The sequence below is a fragment of the Neomonachus schauinslandi genome, chromosome 6, assembly GCF_002201575.2.
Source record: "Neomonachus schauinslandi chromosome 6, ASM220157v2, whole genome shotgun sequence".
Classification (NCBI taxonomy): domain Eukaryota; kingdom Metazoa; phylum Chordata; class Mammalia; order Carnivora; family Phocidae; genus Neomonachus; species Neomonachus schauinslandi.
Genome location: NC_058408.1, coordinates 2,228,800 through 2,249,315, shown reverse-complemented (window position 1 = coordinate 2,249,315; position 20,516 = coordinate 2,228,800). Strand labels below are relative to the sequence as shown.

The 20,516-nt window shown below is 61.3% G+C and overlaps 1 protein-coding gene across 1 annotated transcript; it reads right to left on the bottom strand.

Annotated features, from left to right (window-relative positions):
- Positions 1–4,252: 4,252 nt before the first annotated feature.
- BCAN (brevican) lies at positions 4,253–16,380 on the bottom strand. The gene is made up of 14 exons (XM_044916006.1): positions 16,290–16,380; positions 16,001–16,050; positions 15,333–15,660; positions 14,859–15,033; positions 14,400–14,527; positions 13,617–13,910; positions 11,405–11,638; positions 10,243–10,890; positions 6,864–6,971; positions 6,170–6,328; positions 5,546–5,628; positions 5,100–5,244; positions 4,649–4,839; positions 4,253–4,360 (listed from the first exon to the last, which is right to left on the bottom strand). Exons 1-14 carry the CDS (start codon positions 16,378–16,380, stop codon positions 4,253–4,255), a joined length of 2,742 nt encoding a protein of 913 aa, XP_044771941.1.
- Between the last annotated feature and the right edge of the window lie 4,136 nt (positions 16,381–20,516).

The following is a 20,516-nucleotide window of genomic DNA, read 5'->3' as shown; positions in this document are numbered from 1 at the left end:
GGGCTGCCCACAGCGAGGGGAGGGGACGGAGACCAAGCCCACCGGAGCCCAGGAAACCCAAGAAGACTCTGGGCTTGGGGACGGGCCCCCGGGCCCCCCGAGACCCGCTTCCACCCTGCAGCAGAGGCTCTGCTTGGGGGGAGACGGGTCCCACAGCGGGATGGGTCTCCCTGGGAGCTGGGGAAAGAGACGCTTCTTGTGAACGCAGCAGCGCGAGTGGGTAAAGAAAGGACCCAGGCGCCTGTTCCTAAGTCCGCGGGCCCACCTTAGAAAGACCGAAGAGTCTCAAGGGACTAAACCAGGAAGGGACTGAATGAAGGAGGAGGGACAGAATGGCCTAAGGTGAGGCCCCCACCCCCCCCACCCCCGAGTCTGGGGCAGGAAGCAGAAGGAAACAGGGAGCTGTTTCCTGTCTCACATCCACGTCTCTGCTTCTGTCTCTGCTGGGGGGCCCCTTTCCAACCTAGCACCCCCACACCCAGATCACACTTGTCTCTTCTCCAAATTCCAGGAGCAATGGACCTGGCTCCTGCTTTCCCACGTCTTCCCCAGGCCCCATTCTTCCCGGGTCCCCAGGGTGGACGGCCCTCCTGTAACCTGACAATGGGAGGGGGCCCAGACCCCATAGGCCCCTCCAGTCTTGTCCAGGAGCCGCAAGCTCCCCTCCTCCAGCGCCATTCTCCCTGCCCACCCCCATGACTCAGCTGCGGCTCCAGAAATAAACCGAGGCAGATGCCGGGGGGCCACCATGGAGAAACCAGCTCTCAGCAGCTGTGGACTTAGCTGCTGACAAGCCAGGGCCCCAGGGTCCCAGGAAGGGTTGCTGGAGGCTTTGCGGCTGGGAAGATGCCTCACTGGCTCTGGCCCCTCCCGGGCCCTTGCTCAGTCTTGCTCACCACTCACAAGCCCACTCTCTCTCCCTGTCTCCCCAGTTTTGCCTCTCCACATCTGCTACCTGCTTTTCTCCCTCTCCCTGGTTCCTTGCCAACTCCCAAATCCCTTGGTCTCTCCTGGGCTCCTTCCTTTTCTATTCACCTCACATGTCACAGAGAACTTCAGCTCACCTTGATGGGGTGGGGAAACTGAGGCACAGAGAGATGTCCCCTGCCGATGCTCCTAAGAGTCCCTAGACACCTCTTGGGGTCCACAGAACACAGGTCAGGGGGCTGTGGACTGCTCCCCTTAAATGCCCCAGTCCCAAGTGGTCAACAGCCCTCCCTGGGCTAACAAGCTAGCCAAAGACTAAAGGAAAACCATCAGGGAATAAACACACAGGCTGCAGATCCACCCACTCAGACGATCAGCGGCCAGAGTCCTCCGGGGGGCGAGCGTCCTCACATTCTTCCTCCTTCTCCCTCTTCTCCTGTCTTTTCCCCCCCTTCCCCACCCCTTCCTGGAGCTCTGCTGCTGAGTCTTTCAGTTCTTCCTTCCCAGGAGGAAGCCGGCTGCTTTGTAGCAGGCGGAGTGGAAGTGAGAGTGGAAGTGAGATCTCAGGAAGGACTGTGTGGTCTGGAGGAGGCAGATGGGAGCCAGGGCACCTGGGTCCTCACTTCGGGCAGGGATCGGACTGCAGTCCCCAGGGTGAGCCCTCCCAGCCCCGGGGGTCTGACCGGCTGAGCATTTTTGGAAGTCTTTAGGCAGCCAGGACAATGGGGCCCTTTCTCTCCCTGCGCAGGAGACAGTCCTACAGACGTGGCTGAGGCTGGGACAAAGGCCCCAGTGAGGTCAGGGCAGTGTGTGGGAGTTGGGGGTGGGGAGGTGGGGACAGGGGAGGGATGGGGAGGCGGGGTGGGGGTCAGAGCAGTCTGGGGGGATGCCGGGGACCATGGTAGTGGGAGGGCACCTGGACAGTCCATCTCACCAAACCCTCGGGCCCCTGCCTCCTTCTCTACTTCTATCCATTCACTCTGACCTCCTCCCAAGAGAACAGGAAGCCCTAAGGGGTCCCCACGTTAGACATGTGGGAAAGAGAAGGTAACCACACGTCAGGGGGCTCGGCAGTTCCTAGAGGGGCAGGGTGGGCCCCCCATGAGCATGAGGTGCTGATCCCCCTCCCCAGCCATCTCCCCTGCGCCCCCGCGTGCACACACACGCGCGCGGGGGTCAGGGCTGGATTCCGTTCACAGTGCTGAGTCATCCCTGCAGCAGCTCCCCCTCCTCCAGGAAGCCCGACAAAGCCAGGAGAAGGCTTCCGTTTCCACTTGCTACAGCAGGTGTTGGGGAGGGGGGAGGACTCCAGTTCCAGCCCTGTGTCAACCTCTGGGCCTCTCCTCATCCACTCGTCAGACGGTGGACCCCTGCCTACAGCCGTGGGGGAGACTCAGTGAGGAAGTGTTGGTGACGGGCCGGGAAACCAAAGCCCCTCCAGCTCCCCGCCAGGAGCCCGCTGGGGGATCCCCCTGCCGTCTCAACTCCATCTCTGTGAGGATCTGTTTCTCAGACAACCCCCCTTAGGAGCCCAGGGACAGGCACTGCCCCTTCCTCAGCCTTCTCTTCAGGCCCCGCCTTCAAGGGGCCATCCTGGTCTTGATCCACTCAGTTCCCGCTAAACGCCTGACGTCCCTAACAATGCACTGACGAGGCAATCGCAGGGTAGTACAGAATGAAGTGGGGTCTACTCTGGCCCCAGGATCGTTTTCCTCCCTGTAGCTCCTGAGGAAACAGCCCCATTCCCTCGCCATGGTGGCTGGGTTGTGTGGGGAGGGCGGAGGGTGGGGCCGGTGAGCCCTGGTGAGGAGAGGAATGCGGGGTGTGTGGGCCTGGAAGTCATGCTCGCATCCGAGACCGCCGGCTTGGGGTGTCCGTGCAGGGCGGAGAAGGCCCAGGAGCTGGGCAGCGCGGCACCTGCCCGGCCTCGCCTCGCTGTCTCTGGGTCTCTCCCCATGGCTCCCGGCCCTCTTGCTCCTCTGATCTGCCTCCTGTCTCTGAGGTGTGCAGGTTTTCCCGACTTCCAGGAAAAGGAATCGAACTGCCCTGTGGGTGAGTGATGACGGGCAGGCGCCAGCAGACGCGTGCGCGTGACGGGGTGTGCATGCGTGTGCCTGTATCCTGGGGGCCCGGCCCCGCGGCGGCAGGGGTCCCCCCACCGCGAAGGCCCAGGAAGGACGGTGCCGTGCGCCGCGGTGAGGGACACACGCACTCATGGCCCGTCCTCCTCTCCCCAGTTCCGAGAGTGACCTCACCATCCCAACCCCGCTGACTCACAGCCCCCGGGGCCAGCGCAGCCTGGCCGGAAGTCACCCTCTGCCCGCCAGCCCGCTACCCCCTTCCCCACCCCGGCTGCTCCGAACGAGAGGTCGCGGCGCCCCCTGGCGGCCTCCCGGACTCCTGCGGCTCCTCCCGCCCGGCCCCACTCACGCACGCGCACACGGCACTCTCAGGCTGCCTTGCAGCGCCCTCTGCCGGTCACAGCCGGGAGAACTACCAGGTCCCTCCCGGAGCCCAGCGCACAGCAGGGCTGGGGACGTCTGCCCGGCCCTTGTCTTGCTGCCCCATTCTCCCGTCTCTGCTTCCTCTGCTGGAAGTAAGCCCTCCTGCAGTCTGGCCCCCAGACCTGCATTCCCTTCACCCTCACCCTCGAGAGAAACCCCCCCCTTTGGGAACCTCCGAACTGGGCCACCAAGGCACGGGGCCTCCCCGCCTTCCTCTGTGGGCCCTCCGTCCCTCTCCCTCCCCAGACTGTCCAGGTCTGCTTGACTGGACACTCTGTCACTCCAGCTCCCTCCCAACACCCTGATCCTGTCCCCCAGCCCCCGTGAGCTCCTTCATTCCGTAAATCGGCACTGGGCCGCTATTCCTTGCCAGCACTGTTCTCTCCACTGACATCTTGGGGACTTCTCTGACCTTCAGAATCTAATCAATATCCTGGGAGGCCCAGCCCAACCCCACTCTCCTCTCTTTCTCTCTCTCATACAGAAGCATCAAACGCAGCTTTATTTCCTGCTGGTTATACAGGTACTCCATCCTGCAAACCCATTCCCTGGGAAATCTGAGAGTGGGTGGACCACGTGCCTCCCAGGGGAACAGAGGGGACAGGATGGCAAGGAGAGGGCAGTTGAGGCACTTAGGGTCTTCCTTGAGGCCCTGGGGGGGAAACCTGATGCCCAGGGTAGGGGTGAGAGGGAGCTGCCCCGTACTTCCCACAGACCCCTGGACTCTAGCTCCACCCCTCTCCTGTTGTCCCTTCCTGCAGTGGGAAGAGGGTGGGGGGAGAGGGCGGTGCTGGGGGCGGCAGTGTTGAAGGCCTTGCTGTCTAGGGACCCGGGGCGGGACTGGAAGGAGGGGTCAGCAGTGCCTTCCAGCGTCCCAGGAGCCTCCTTTGATGTCCTTCTGGGGCCTTCAGTGGGTGCAGAGCTCGAGCCTGGGAAAGACAGGCACACTCAGCCTCTATGCTGGGCTCCTCCCTGTGTCTCAGAGCCTGCCCTCTGGGGTCATGATCTCATCAAAACACTTGCCCGGGCCAGAGTGTGGCCAATGCTCTCAGACTTCAGCACTGAAAGGGATCCCAGAGCATCCCCCTCCCCGCCCCGTTGCCTCAGAAGGTGGCAGGGATGGCAGCAAGCTCCCACAGCCAGTGGCTGGTGGAACTGGGACTAGAGCCCAGGGCTACTGTTGGCTAGCCCCCCACCGGCATCCTCCCAGCACTCACAGGCCTGCGGGGCACACAGGAGATCTGGGGGGGCTCCCAGCGACCATTCTCCTGGCAGCGGATCAGGGGCAGGTTGCGCTGGGTCAGCCCCTCCCGGCACTGGTAACGAAGCACCGTGTCTACTTCATAGCGCAGCCGTGGGCGGCCAAACACTTGAGCCAGGGGCAGCTCTGGTGGAGGCCCACAGGACACTGCAGGGGGGACACAGTCAAGAACTGGGAGCCTGGCTCTGTGGGTGACAGTTCCCAGGATCGGGATGTGGGTGGGGAGAGGGCCACAATGTGATGCAAAAAAGAGCAGAGGTTCCTAGTGGACCCACCTCATTTGTTATCTCCCCCTTGCCCATGGCCTGGGACACATTTCTGACTCCTCTGTAGCTTTGCCCCCTCCTCCTACACACACACCAGTCGCGGGTCGTCTTGGCCCCCTCCTCCCCCGTGCCCGGCCTCACCCAGCCCCATCTTGCAGGTGTAGGACAGGTGGTAGTTGCAGGGTACATCGCTCCATTGTCCCTGATCATGCCACACCATGACCACGCAGTTCTCTCCGGACAGGAAGTAGCTGTCAGGCTGCCCAGGATTCCAGTTCTCATAGAGCTGGGGGGACGCGGTGGAGGGGGGGTTGAGGGGGAGAGATGGACCTAGAGTGCCCGAGAAGGAGGGTGGGAGGGGCACTAGAAAACAGGGGGCCCAGGAGGTGAAAGGACAGGTCGCGGGCTTTGGGGGGAGGGATGATGGGAGGAGAGAGGAACGCAAGGAAGGGAGGCCGGCCCAGGGAGAAGAGGGACAGAGAAGGGACCAGGAAAAGGAGGGTGAGGGATGAGGTCACTGGGGGTGGAGGGCAGAAGGGCTTGGAAGAAGCGACCTAGCCAGCTAAAGGGCAGCCGGAGCCTCTCACCAGGGGGACGCCATCTGACCACAGGAAATCGCCTTCGATGGTCCGGTCGTTGAGCCCGATCCACTGGTACTCGCGGTATCGACCTGGGGAGGAAGCGCGGGCGGACGCAGGTGTGCAGTGAGCCCCGCTGCCAGCAGGTGGCGCCGCTCCCCGTTCCCGCCAGACCCAGCCCGCGCTTCCCGGTTTTCCAATCGGTCCGTCCAACCTCGGCCCGCGGACGCATAGAAGGCACGGCCCGGGCCGGGCGGAAGGGGTGGGGGAGAAGAAAAATATCAGCAGGGCCAGAAAAGGGAAACTGGGGAGAGAGTGGGGGAGCCGATGGAGGTGGCAGAGCCAGGGAGGCGGGGAGGGGCCGCAGGGGGCGTCGGGCTGGTGCAGGTGGACCTCCTGCGCCGGCCTCAGCCGGGTCCTGCTGAAGCCCCACTACCCACGCGCGGAGTGCGAGGGAGGGAGGGAGAACGGAAACCAGCAGGAATGAACGAGGTAAACCAAGTCCTGAGTACCCGGATTAATGAACAAGGGAGGTAATTAATTCACACACTCACTCGTGATTAATGATCGGTTAATGAGTGAGTGAGAGAGAGCAGGTGACGGGGGTCCCCTCCAGCCCCGCCCCCAGCCCACTGTTGATGAAGTCCTGCTCCTCGGGCGAGCTGATGCTGGCCAGGTGCGCGCCGTGCAGCCGGCACTGGGTCTCCGCCTCCTCCCAGCTGCTCCGCGTGGAGAAGTGCTTGTAGCAGGCCCCCTGGAAGACGTCCCAGCCGGGGCTGCAGAAGCGGAGGCCTGGGCACGGAGGGGTGGCTCACTGAGGCGGGAGGGGCCACAGCCCTCCCGCCGCCGCAGCCTCAGGGGGCGGGGCTAAGGGGCAGGAGGCCGGGCGCCCAAGGGCCCCGGGGAATGGGGGCGAGGAGGAGCCCCGAGAGGCCCCGGTGTAGGGGCCTTGATGGTTTCGTCCTCTGAGCGCCAGGGACCAACGAGGGCGAGGACGGGAGTCCCGGACTGGGTCTCCGCAATCCTCCATCCTAGAGAAGGGCTGTGCCCTCCTCTCTTCCCAGAAGAGAACTGGCAAGTAGGGCTAGAGGCAGGTGCACGCTGTGCACTCCTCGCTGGGGGACCGCTTGAGAAAGGTACGTGTGGTCCACTTAACGGATGAGGAAATCGAGGGTAGGGCTCAGAGAGGTTATGTGATTTGCCTAAAATGGGGATTCATTAATGACAAGGCCCAAATCGGTGCCCTCCCTCTGGGGTGCAGAGCTAGCACACTGCGGCAGGGTCCAGGCCTCAGCTCTACCCCCCCACCGCCCCTCAACACACTCACCAACATCACACAGGTCCCCCCCATAGCCAGGCAAACACAGGCAGCGGATCCCCTCCTCCTCCTCCAAGCACGTCCCACCATTGTGGCATGGGCTGGGGACACAGTCACCTGAGGGGGGAGAGAAGTGAGGTGGGGGAGCAGGGGGCACAGCTCTGTGGCCTGAGCCCCCCAGAAGAGGGTTCAGAGAGCCCACAGCCCCGACCTTCTTGTCTTGGGAGCTCTCACGGCACCTTAGCAGTCAGCCCAACCCTAAGTTCTGGGTTCCTCTCCCATGCTGACCCCCCTCAGCACCTCCCCTTCAGCATCGTCTCAGCCCTGTGCTGGCCATTGCCGTGGCCACTAGTGTGGACCCAGGGTAACAGGCTGGGGGAAGGTGGCCAGGAAGGCCCCCAGAACCCAACCCCACGAAAGGGAAAGACACTGGGCTGTGGGTCATGAGAGCTGGACTCTCATCTCGCTCCTGGCTCTGCTGAGTGATATTGCGCAGGTCACTTTACCCCTCTGGGCCTGGAGGCTAGTCCCCCACCCGCTTGTCTTGGGGCCAGGTCCCTGACAGTTCTGTACAGTTTAGGTGGCCTGGGTGAAACCGGAGGAGAGGCCAGCCACCGTAGCGACAGAGAGCTGAAGCTGGTCCCTTACTGCTTCTGGGACCTGACGTTCGGGGGTGGGGGCAGGCTAGCTATTCTTCTGCTGTCTACGGGAGGGGGTAAAGTCAACCCCAGAAGCACCAATGGGAAGCACCATCACAGTGAAGCACCAGCGTTATTTCCCTGACTCTATGCCCTCATCGCCGCCCGCCCCCCAGGAATGAAGCTGTGGGCTCCCACAGTTCTACAGTGCCGGCTCCTCACACTCTCTCAGCACCATGCAGCCTCTTGCCTCCCCTCTTATCTCCCCAGACTCCCCTCCACTTCGGGATTTCCACACGTTCCCCAGCCTAGAAACCCCTCCGATCCATCTCTCTCCCTTCTTCTGGCACTCTCTCCTCCAGGCAGTCTTCTTAGACTGACACAGGACCCTGAAGGCCTGCCATCTGTTGTCTGGCTGGGTCACCTGCCTTCTCCTCTGGACTCTCCTCCTCTGGATCCTGGGATGGGAGGTGGCTGCCCTTAGACCAGGCCTGAGGGCTGGATGGGCAGATTTCACTCCTTCTGGTCCAGGAAGGGGAAGATGGTCCCACAGACTGACAGTGCAGGGCTGGGCTTTCAGCTTGGAAGGGGATATCGGCCCTGAGCGGGACTCTTCAGAGCAGGCCATACCCCTAGCAGCCAAGGGCAAGGCCCACTGTGCTTCCCTTGGGCTAGAAGGGGGAGGAGAAGCTGGAGGTGATCCCAAGAATTTTGCTGGGATGACCTAGCTGTTTGGGGTGAAATGAACCAGCTGTTCCAGCACCCCACTCTGTCACCTCCCCTCCTAGCCTGCCAATAGTTTCTTCCAAGCTGCCAGCACTAGCTCCCCAGGCAAAGGGGGAGGGGAGCTGTTTTACTTAACCCATGAAGCACCAGGCCCCACAGAGGGTAGGCGTCCAAAAGCCCCTTCCATTCCTCACACTTTCCTGGGGGACAGAGACTTCCAAACTTGCTTCCCCACCCAGGCCATGAGGTCCCTCCCCTGGCTGTAGGGGGAAGAACCTGACCTAGGACGGACAGAGTGGACGTGAAGGAACTCTTCTGGAGACATTCTGCTCTTCCTTCCTCCCCCTCTTGGGGCCACCTACTATACACGACCAGAAAGCTCTTCCCTCCTGCTGCAATAGCAGGCCAAAGGACACCCCTCCGCCTCCTGGTGGGCTAACTAAGATACCGCAGAGACTCCACTGCTGCTTCTCTTCCCACCAAACCCCCTCCCAACCCACACAGCACCCAACTCCAAGGCCAGCTGGGCAGGGAGCCAATGGTTGAAATGGGCAAGGCTGGGTGTGATGCAGGGGCCCCTAGCCCACCCTGGACCATCTAGGAAGGACGGTCCTGGGACTGGGAGGACCCCAGCCTTCTCCAGGGTCTCCACTGGGAAGCTCACCCTTCCCTGTGTCAGTGGGACTTCTCTCAGACCCTAGAACCTAACTCCACACTCCTTGCCCTCTACATTTCCTCTCCATCCTCGCCTCCTGGTTTGTGTCTTCTCCAGCATCAGGGACTTTGAGATCCTTTGGGTTCAAGGAGAGTGAGACCATTCTTCCGAGGGGTGAGGTGGTCATTAGTGCAGGGGCCAGTGAAGGAGGGGGTGGCTGTGGGCAGTGGGATGAAAGTTAGATCCCGTCCCCCTGCTGAGTTGTGATGGGGGAGGCTGGGGTACCCGGGTGCCAGGGATGGGCTTCAACACTAAGATGGACTTCCTCCATCACTAGTCGGTATGTATAGCTCTAGAAGGGAGCCACCAAGATGGATCAGAAGTGAATACAAGTGCACACACACTCTCAGGCTGGCGGAGGTTTCTCCCCATCAGGAGTGAGGGACTACAACTCTCGGCAGTCCTGCGGACTGACGGACCCCGACTCCTCTGTACATTCAGATTTGGGCTCGTGGCAGTCAGGAAGGAAGGCAGAGGAGAGCCTGAGGGGGGAGGATGAGGGACCAGTGAGCGTGTTAGAAGGGAGGACAGGAAAATGCACTCGCTGAGGATGAAGAGGAGGAGGCAGAGAGGCGCAGAGAGCAAGGGAGAGAGGAGAGGGAGAAACAGGGTGCGAAGGGGAGCATCACAGAGTTGCCCGCAACACAAATCCAAGGAATGAAAAGGGCAGACAGCTGGGGATGGAGACAGAGGGTGCCAGAGTTTTGGTTATAAAGTCGTTTAATAGAGATTTATTTCCAAGGCTTGTTTTCCATGAAACAGTCGAAAAAATACTTCACAGAAGTAGTCGCTTAAGGCTCTGTGGGGATAAGGGCTCTCCTAGACCCCAGAGGCTGAGGGCAGGGATGGAATCCCAGGCTTCCCTGATATCAGTGGGGTGGCTGAAGGGGATGGCACACTGGAGGGGGAGGGGGTAGCAGGAGAGGGGCCTGGGCCCCAAAGAATACAATAAGCCCCCAGGGCACCTAAGGTGCATGAGGCTGGGGGTGATCTGTGGGGCCGGTGAGTCACAGGTGGAGAGCCAAGGGCAGGAAAGGGCCCCAGGTGGTCAGTGGTGAGGCTGGAGTCACAGGGTGGGGCCACGGAGTTGGGGGTCATGAGGTGAGAAATCAGAGAGCAGGGATGGATGTCACAGGTGCGGCATCCAAGACTGGACACCCGCAGGTAGAGTAGTGTAGGAGAACGAAGGCAAAGGATAGGAGAGGCTGGGACAACGGGGGTTAAAGGACCATAGGTCATGTGACCCAGAGCTTAAGGGGGAGAAAGGGAAGGAGGAGAAAGAGGAAGGTCGAGCCTTGGGCAAAGTTACCTGATGAGGGGGCCACGGCCACTCCACCTTGGCTGGCGCTGTCAGTGGGCAGCACTGGCTGAACCCGCACTGAGGTCCCTGTTGGGACAGTTCTTCCAGAATTCTCTTCAGAGGGGGCCTCCAGTTCCCTGGCACTCTCAGGGGCCCGTGTGGCTGGAAGCAGGGCAGGGGTATCCTCAGAGCTCCCTGTCTCCTCATTCTCTCCTCGAGGGACCCCAGACAGCTCAGGACCACCAGCCTCCTCCCCCACCTCTCTCTCCCCAACCGGAGTGGAAGGTGGCGGGGATGCCAGTTTCCCGTTCCTGGGAGTGGGTAGAGTCTCAGTGGGTGGTCCAAGGACCCTTGGAGGCCTGGGAGCCTCTGGCTCTCCATCGGGAGGTGGTGATGCACCAGGCTGTAGGACTGCACTCGCTGGTGGTGGGGATACGTGGGAGAGCGATTCCTCTAGGGCTAGCTCAGTGTGGAGAGGAGTCTCTGGGTCCGGGCTGCTGAGCTCGCTGGGCCAGGCCCACAGGGCCTCATCTTCCACCTCCTCCTCTTCCTCCTCTTCTTTCTCTTCTTCATCTGTGTATTTCTCTTCTTCCTCCAAAGCCTTGCCTTCCTCTTCTGAGGACCCCAGGGGAGGTACAATGGATTGCGCTTCGAATTCTAGACAAAGCACAGATGGTTCAGCACCAGGGACAGCACCAGCCCCCCCCCACCCCCACCCCGACCGGAACACTGCAGGGGAGGGGTGGGAAGGGGAGGCCTGGGGGCGAGGGGAAAGGCTGCCCCTGGGATAGGCTGTCTTTGCTCCCCACCAGAAGACCTTCAGCTTGAGCAGCAATACTGAGACTACCTGGAGAACGCTCTGTGAGCACTCATTAGCCCAGGAAAAAAACACAGTCATTGTATCTCTCTCTCCTAGGCTTGAAATCCTCTAGTCTATTTTGGGTAGCTAAGGGGGAGGAGGGAACAAAGGAGGGAGCACCCTCCTCCCCAGACCCAGAGAGTTGGGAGTGGAATGTGCTGGAAAGGCAAGGGTTGGGAGATTACTGGAGAGATGCCCTGCATCGACGAGATGCTGAGAAAGAACAGGACAAGTCGTGTCAGCCGTAAGCCTAGCAGCACCCTGGGCTTACACCTTCACCCCCACCTTCTCTTACTAGGGGACTCCAGTTACCGAGGAGGGTCCTCGGGGCCTCTGCTGGGTCTTCTGGAGTGGAGCTTCCATCCGCGCCATCCTCCACGATAGGGATGGAGTAAATGGCTCCCCGGGACTCGCTCTCTACAGTTTCCCGAGGCAGCTGAAGTTCCTCCAGGGTCTCTGTCACCGTGACAATGGCCTCCAGCCCATCAGAGGCTGGGTCCAATGCTGGGTTGGAGGTCTCAGGCGTGGCGGACGGCTGAGGAGAGTCTGTGTCAGGAGGGAAGTGCCAGTGGGAGGTTAACCAGGTGGCTCTGCCCTCTAGCCACAGCCGTGGACAGACCCACGGTCTCAGCACTGGACTCAAAGACCATGAGACTCTCTCAATTCTCACTCATCCTTCCTGTGGAGGACCCAGGGGACCCAGGGAGCACGGAGGGAGTTCATCACTTGTTCCTCAAGAATTAATCAAGGGCCCACTCTGTGACATGCCAAGCATTCTTCTGGGCACTGAGGATACAGTGAAGAACAGTAAGCAAGCCTCCTGCCCTAAGGGAGTTTATAGCCTAGCTACAGATAACAAACAAAAAAACATATATTATGATGTTATCATATAAAGAACAATTAGGCAGAGTCAGGAGACAGAATGGTGGGGAATACTACTTTAGATAGAGTGGTCAGGAAAGGCTCAGGAGAGAGACAGTCCCTTGAGTAAGGAGATGGAGGCAGAAGGATAGAGAGGTGGTCTCAGCACCTTGGGACCCTGCTCTTGGAGCAAGGTGTGAGGGCTCCCAGGGCTCCCAAGACTTTTGAAATGGAAGGGGACAGGTGGCCAACACCCAGGAGAGCTGAAGGGCGGAATGCGGAAGGACATTCAGCAGTCACCACCTGAGGGTCTCAGCATTGGGGCAGGAGGGCAAAGACAGGGGCTACCCCATCCTTCAGGGAGCTGCTCCCTTCAAACAACTGGAGCTTTAGAAAGGATTACCTGTCTTTGGAGAAGAGAACCAAGATCAGAAAACCAATGAAGCAATGGTGGCATTGGGCTAAGAAAAGCCCCGAGGGCTGTGAGTGCTCAGCCAGACGTGACGGCACAGCACGTCCTGCCCCCATCACCTGCTCCAGTGAGCCTTGCTCCTGCCAGGCGAGCAAAGCCATGCCCTTGCCCGCCTCTGTCCTCCACCTGTTCCCAACCGGTCATCCTCTCCCTCCCCCTCCTCTCCATTCAGCTGCTCTTTCCAAGTCTTTCTGGGACAGTGCTCGGCACACAGTCATGAGCAGTGCAAAGACATGTTCCCTGCAATTGTGATCGTCATCATCATCCCTCTTCCAGTTGGCCTTCCCAGATGGACCTGCCTTCCTATGGACTTCACTTCCCCACTGCTCCCTTGCCCCGGACTAAATATATTTGGAGATCTGTCCCAGCAGAAGTAATGCTTTTCTCTCAGTCTCTCCTCATGCTGGGAGCAAGGCATCTTATCTTCTCTTGGACTGGAGGCTCCCAGGCAGAAGAAGTGTCTTTCCCCTTCAGACCAGGAGCTCCCTGGAGGTAAGGGGATTCTCCTTTCATTTCTGCCTCCAGCCCAGTACTGTGGGCTCACAAGTGCACTGAAGACCCAGACACCCCATGACTGTCAGCCACCCTAGATCTGGGCCTTGTGCCTCTGGGGGTCCCAGGCACTGCCTTCCCGTCAGCCCCCAATATAAGATGTGGTCAGAAAGCCATCTCTACACCCAACTGTCTTTGAGGATCTGCTCCCTGTGGGGGGAATTGTGTCTGTCCATCAACACTTGGTGGTTAAAGATCTGACACCCTCAAGCTGAAGGTTCTGGAAGCCCCGTGAGGGCTCTTGAGGGCACGATGTTAACTGGAGCAGACCATTCATTGGATTCAGAGAATGTCCGTCATCTCTGCTCTACTAATGAGCTGACCAGAAATGGAAACCTCTCCAACCGCCCAAAACTGAAGAGGTGGCTTTGATCCTGGAGAGGCAAGCTATGGATGGCTGAAGGGAAGGCAGGTGAGGGGGCACAGAGAGGCAGGTGTTCCCCGAGGCCACACAGCTCAAGCCAGAAGGCATAAGCAGAACGAGGACCCTAGGTGCCAAGCCGAGCGTCACCCAGGGCTCCTTCAGGCAAGCGGCAAAGACCAGAGAAACGTGGGTCCGAGCCGCGGTGGGGCCCCGGCTCAGCTCTGTGTCCCTGACAGAGAGCGGGCCGTCTCAGCCTCTGCAGGGAGGTCGCTCACCTCGGAAGCAGTAGACGTTGAAGCGGCTGTGCTTGTTGGGAAAGCCAGTCTGGTTGGGGAAGAGGAAGAGCGTCTTGACGCCCGGCAGGCCGCCCCCGCAGCGCTGGCTGGGCCTGACGATGGGGTAGCGCACGCTGCCATCAGCCAGCCAGCCTGGGCTGCAGCGGTCCAGGCCGCCATCCCAGGCTGCATACAGCTGGCCCGTGGTGGCGATCTCCGCACCCCGCTCCCGGCAGTATGCCCATGCCTCCTCCAGCGTCAGCTTGTCTGGAGGGGCGCCCAGGAACAGCTCTCCTGGGAGGGGAGACGAGGCTGGGTCACCGGAAGCTGGGAGCCCCTTCCACCCTGGGCTCCCGCAGAGACCCTCGGCTGGCTTCTCCGGGCCTCTGTCTCCGCATCTGAGACATGGCATCATCTACCCTATTTCAGGTCAAAGCTCGGGTAGAGCCTCGGGATAGATGTCACTACTCCGAGGGGCCTGGCTCCACTTCCTCATCCACAAAGAAGGAGTGAGGCCCAGAGATGCTAAGAGGTAGAGAGATGCGCAGCAGGTGGCAGCAGGGTGAGACCCAGAGCCAGTCTCCGGCCACCTGCCCAGGTTTTGGCCATGAACTTGCTTCCATGACAGCGTCCGCAGGGTGGGACCTGGGTTGTTTCTTTGGATGCCCCCTGGATGCCCGCTTGAACACATGAGGGACGACAGGTCCAGCAAGGCCCCAGGAGGACCTCTGGACAGCGCTGGACGAGGGCAGAGAACCCCGAGAACCCCTCACCCCCGATCACCATTTAGGTCTTCGGCATAGCAGTAGACGTCATAGAGGTCGTCCGGGTCCACCACGCCATAGTTCCGGACCCCAGGGAAGCCATCCATGTCTCCATAACAGGCCTCTCGTGGGGTCTGTATGGGATACCTGGGAGCGAGTACAGACCCCTTCATCAGGGAGCCCTCCAGGGATGCCCCTCCTGAACCACACTGCCTTTCAATGCAGCCAGCTGTCTTCCCGGTTCTGCAGGGACACACCCCAGGGCAGGCCAACCTCGTTGCCCGGAGGCAGGGGGCTCCGGATGGCTAGCCTGAGACAGCAGGAAGCCCCCTGCAGAACCAGGGCCCACCTCAGACACAACTAGAAACCCCCAGTCCTCAGCCCCACCCACCTCACGGTCTGGTCCGCAGCAACCCCACCTCACGGTCTGGTCCGCAGCACCCCCACCTCACGGTCTGGTCCTCAGCCCCCCACCCACCTCACGGTCTGGTCGGACAGCCAGCCAGCGTCACACTGCTCATAGCCCCCGAGGTAGGCGGCGTAGAGCTGCTCTGGGGTGGCAATGCGGGCTCCGATGCGGGCACAGGCCTCCTGGGCCCCCACGAAGGAGAAAGCATAGCGGGCAGAGCCTTTCCGGTAGAGAAAGACGACCCCTGGGGGATAGAGAGGAGCCCTGAGGCAGGACCACCCCCACACTGGCCTCCCCTCACCCTCCTTGTCACTCCCCTGCACACAAAGGGTCAAGTCCAAATTGCGTTCAGTTTGCAGCATGAGGGGCTTCAGCTAGACTGTGAGTAGGATTTCCTCCACCCGGAGAGAGAGAGGAGGTCACCAAGGCCTGTATCTGCTCACTCCTTTTCCAGCTCAGTGAGCGCCTTCCACGTGTGCTTGCTTCCCCCCTCGGACGGAGGGCTCCCTCCCTGCGGGAACCTCCCTCTGTCCTGCCCCTCACCTTTGACCTTGACCTCCACAGCGTCGCTGCTGTCATCTATGCCGTGCTGGACTTCGCAGCGGTAGATGCCCGAGTCGTTGGGCCGCAGCTCGCTCAGCACCAGGGACACGTCGGTGAGTGACGCCGGGTAGGCGGGCAGCGCCACGCGGAACCGGTAGGCCTCGCTCACCTTGACTCGCAGCCCCCGCGCCACCAGCACCTCGGCCTCACGGCCCCCGGACAGGAAAGTCCACTTGACCCGCGGGGAGCCCAGCACGGCCCGGCGGCTTGGCGGCGGCCGCAGGTAATGAAGGTGGCACGGGATGGTGGGGGCCCCCCCCACCCCCCCCTGCACCCCCCCGCCCCCGGGGGGGCCCGGGGGGGGGCCCCGCCCTTTTGGGGGGGGGGGGGGGGGGGGGGCCAGCTGGAACTTGGGTGTGGGTCCTCAGGGTCCCACCCGGTTTCTGAGCCTGCCCGGATTCCTCCCACCCACCCCTCCCGCATGCCCGCTCTAGGACCCCAGACCCACCCAGACCCTCTACAGATCCTTCCCCAAGTCTCCCAGTCAGTTCCTCCCAAGAGTGGCCCAGTACCACCCCAGGATCCCCAGGGCCCACCCCAGGTCTAACCTGGTCCCGAGTCCTCCAGCTCTGGCCTCAAAATGTCCCCTCTGTTTCCCTCAGACTCACCTTCGGGATTTCTCCCCACTCTACCCCTTTCTGCCTCCCAGCCCCATCCACTGGTCCCATACCCTAGAGATCAGCAGCCTTGCACCTACTGTCCCTTCCCGGCCCTCCCCCAAGTTTTCCCTGCCTTACCCAGAGCCCACAGCTCATCCCTTTATTTCCAAGTGTCCCAGACCGGACCTTTCCCCCACAGTGCCCCCAATCCTCTCTCTCCCCAGGTCCTCCAAGGCCACCCCCTTCCACAGGGGCGATGCAGGAGACAGAGACAGTGACTCTGAGTGGGGTTGCTTACCTGAGCTGTCCCCCTCCAGGGCATCAGCGGAGGCCGCAGGGCCCTGGGTCAGGGCCAGGGCTGCCAGCAGGAGCAGGAACAGTAGGGCCATGCTCAGGCTGGTGGAGGGACTTGAGGAGGAAAGACGGGGTTAGACTTCAAGATGGACTTCCCCTGGCTCCCGACCACATCCATGGGGACTCGCACATATTGTCACCCAAGAAGCCCACTGTCCCCACCTCACTGTTAACTCCCTTGTTTCTGATCCTGTCTCCCCACCGGGGGATTCTTCCTAGGAACCAAGACCCGGGTTCTAGTCAACTTGCTGAGTGACTTAAGGCAAGTTCCGTAACCCCTTCGGGTCTTGTGACTTGTGAAGGTCAGCAACCCTCCTGGGTTGTGATGAAGCTACGGGCTTTAGAGCGCTTTCTATCCTAAAGCCCCCATACAGAGGCACAGCACCAGGCACACCACAGGGGCTCAATAAATGCTTATACATGAGCAGTGGGTGCTATTAATAATTCCCTGTGCTCTTCCCATGCCAGACTCCTTCCTTGAACCCAGAGCCTCCCCCTCCCCCAGCACCCCTCCAATATTCCCTTCCCATCCCTTCCTCCCTGAGTACCATAGCCACCTAGCCTCCTCCAGGAGGGCCTCCTAGACTGAACCTGGGCAATGCACAACTTCTCTCTAGCCCTACCCCACTGTTACTTATAAGGAAACTCTTTACTCCTAGCATCCTCCACCCCCTCCTTGGCTGCCCTCTCCCTTCTTCTTCCCAGCCTTCCTTTCTGCCTGGCACGGGCTTTCCCACCGGATCTCCTGGCTCAGAAACCAGCTGGGACAAAGCCCCTGTCTCTGCCAGTCTGGCCTCCATCCAGCCTCTCCCTTCCCCCACCCCAGCCCTGGGCTGGGGGGTGGGCTAAAGGAGGGTGAGACTAAATGGGAGGGGCCATGTCCCTCTTGCCCTTGGTTATCAGACACTCTGAGAACCCAGAATAGTCCTCTGAAGATCTCAAGGCAGTTACACTTTCATAATGGAGGGATGGGGGGGGGGGGGACATTGAGAAATGGGACCCAGAGAGGGATAGGGCTGACCCTGGTCCCCAGCAAAGCCAAGTCAGGTGCCAGGCCAATGTGCCTGAGGGAGGGAAGGCTGCAGAGCTGGCGTCTAACAACATCTGTAAGGGTCGGGCTAGGAGAAAAGCACGAAGACCCAGGTCAACCAAGGACTAGGCCAATGGTGCAGCAGGAGGGATGCAAGTTAGACTACAGGCAAGACTTCCTAGCGATCAGGTTCATTCCCACTCCAGGCCCATTGTTCAACCTCCATCTACTTTGCCCTCTCAGGCTCTGCCTTCCTGCATGTCTACCCCCTTCCTGAGCCTGAGCTGCTGGGAAATTTCTCTCTTCTCCCAAATTCTGCCAGGGATTTCAGTTCCTCCTTGGAATGCCTCCCACCTACAACACCTCCATTCCCCCCACTCTGGCTGGGCTTCATTTCCTCGGGGTCAGACTGCGGGAAGGAGTGACAGGAGCCAGACATCCAGGGTCTCTCTCCATGGGGCCAGATCAGAGGCTGCTGAGACCAGCTCTGGGCATGGGGGCCCTTGGGAGGACTGCTTTCTGGGGTAGGAGAGGGGACCATTTGGCATGAGCAGCCAGTGCCTGCCAGACGCTGGGCAGACCGTTTGCCTTGCATTTGAGCTGGGCCAGGTCCTGGGCCAGGCCCCTTTCTGGCGCCCTCCCTCCCCTCTCTTCAAGCTGGAGCTGGAGCTGCTCACAGACCCGGGCCCCAGCTCTCCGACAGGTGGCCCAGAAACCTATATATTTGGAGCCACTCTGGGACCCACGCCCTGGACCCCCCTCTCATCTCTGTTTTGAAGGTGAGGGAATGAAGGGAGAAGGTCTGAGGCTGATGAAGACCTGGCCACACTGGAATATGGGGGTCATCCCACCCCTACCTCCAGGAATGGGAGTCACTGAACAGAGGGGCCAAGAGGGTGCCTGGATTATATGGTTCTCATGATCAGACGCTTCTGCACTGTCCCCCAGCCCACTGCCAATCCCACCGAGCTTGGGCCTCAGCTCCATCCTGGGGTAGCTAGGTATCCTGAGAAAACTATGGCATCCCCTCAACCTGCACTAGCCTCAGACCTGGGGTTGGGGTGGGGAGCGGGCCTTGGCCTTCTCCACCCCCTCTGCTGTCCTCCAGAGCGGGACACCCTCTCCATCTCTAACCTAGAGAGCTCGGCATCAGCAGGCTTCCTGTCCCTTCTGCTGATGCCACACCATCCCTCTCTCCAGCTCATTCTTTCCAGCTCCAGCTCCAGGATTTCTGCCCTTGCCTTGCGTTTCCCAAGCTGTTCAGGAAACTTCCCTCTTGTTACATGATCATTCCTGTCTGACCGGGACGTCCAGCTCCCTCACAGGCTTCGCAGGCCCAATCCACAGAGGATTAAGATCAAGACCAGGTGGTGTGTGTGTGTGTGTGTGCGCGCACACCCCACACCCACCATCTCCATGCTGAATGCCGCCCCCCCCACCCCCGGCTGGCAGTCCAAGGTCTGCCCTATAGGAACCAGGCTCCAGTACCCAGGGGGGCAGCAGGAGGAAAGCTCTCACTGTCCCCTTAGCAGCCGTGTGAGCAGCAGCCCGAACCTACAGCAGCCAGGCATTGGCAGGGCCTGCAGAACTAGCTACAGACAGTCGCATAAATAGTCCTATTTATCGGAAGCACAGCTAGTGATACAATTAACATCCCAGCCAAGCCACTGCGGCTCCTCCTAGTTCAGAATCTGTGAGGCGGATGCTGCCAAGTTAGCATCAGGCGATGGTACCGCTGTGGGGCAGGGCTGGGTGGGGGTGGGCGGGCCATGGGTGAGTGGCCCTTGATCTTACTGCTTTTATCTGGAATAGAAGTCATGCAGATGTTAACGGTGCTAACAAAACTGATGGCAAATCTCTTGGTCCTGTTGGAAGCATGCGGGCACAGCTATTCCAAAAGGAGTTTAGGAGCGGGACATAAAAAGACCTGGCGGCGGGGGGGGGGGGGGTAGGGGGGGTGGGGGGGGTGTCCCCAGCCCACCGGCAGTGCTAGAAAGGAAAACAGGAGTGGTAACCGGAATTCCAGCTAATGGTTACTGACCATCTACCTGAGCCAGGCCTCTTAAAAATGCTTCCCATGGACAACCTTAACTTTGAGAAAAATACTGTCTATACGTTCACACCGATGAGAAGCCCGAGGTTCAGGGAAGTCAACTAACTTGCCCAAGGTCACACAGCAAGTGAGTGGCAGAGTTGGGACCACGGGACCACCGGCTGTGGCTGTCCCGCGGGCTCCGGGGAGGGGCCCCCAGAAAGGGCTGCTTCCCGCTCCCCGCGCCGCCCGCCCGCCCGGCACAAATTCGGAAGTCCGGGCTGGGGGCTGGCACCGGAGCGCGCAGCAGGGAGGCCGCGGGGACCCGGGGGGGGGGGGGGGGGGGGGCGTTCCCATCAGCCCGCGGTCTCTGGGACGCAGTCGGGCCGCACGTGGCGGAGGGGTGCGGGCGGTAGGACCGGAGGCGGCGGCGGGCGCTCGGGGGCTGGCCTGGTCAGCCGGCCGGGGGCGCCGCGGGAGGCCAGGGCTGCGGGGCCCGGGGGAGCGGACCGCGGGCTGCCGGCGGGCGCCCCCGGCTCCCTCCCTCCCGGGTCCGGGCGGCCCGGCTGCGCTCGCGCGCACCTACCTGCAGGCGGCCGGGGGCCGGGGCGAGGGTGCTGCACCGCCAAGTTTGCCGCCTCCTCCGGGCTGTCCTCCCGGCTCTCCTCCGGGTCCACGCTCGGTCCTGCGGCTGCAGCCGACTGCGGCGGGCACTGCGCGGGCGCAGGGAGAGGCCGGGCCCGCAGGACGTTCGGAAGAGAGCGCGGGGCCGCCGGGCGCCGCACAAAACCCCCTTTCTTACCCCCGCCCCGCCCCTCCCCGGGGCGGCCCCCGCCCCCTGGCCGGAGTCGCGGGGGGCTCGGGAAGGTCACGCGACCCGCTGCCTCCTCTGCGTCCGTTCCCGGAGGCAGCAGCGAGAGCAAGGACGTGCGAAGTAGGACATCGTTCTGGAGAGGAGAAGCCGGGGACTTGGAGTAGGGAGGGAGGGAGGGCAGAAGGGGCGGGGAGGGAGCGCTCGCGGAGCTGGAGGATAATGTTGCAGCTGGACGGATGGAAGTTAGACAGCCGGAGGGACTTCCCGTTGGGCAAGGGGCGAGGAGGAGGGCCTC

Coding starts and splice junctions, on each gene's coding strand:
- BCAN (XM_044916006.1), bottom strand. CDS start 16,380: ATGGCCCTACTGTTCCTGCTCCTGCTGGCAGCCCTGGCCCTGACCCAG. Junction 6,329..6,863: donor GGGGGACCTGTGTGATGTTG/GTGAGTGTGTTG, acceptor CTCCGTGCCCAG/GCCTCCGCTTCTGCAGCCCC. Junction 5,245..5,545: donor GGTCAGATGGCGTCCCCCTG/GTGAGAGGCTCC, acceptor GCGTCCCCCCAG/CTCTATGAGAACTGGAATCC.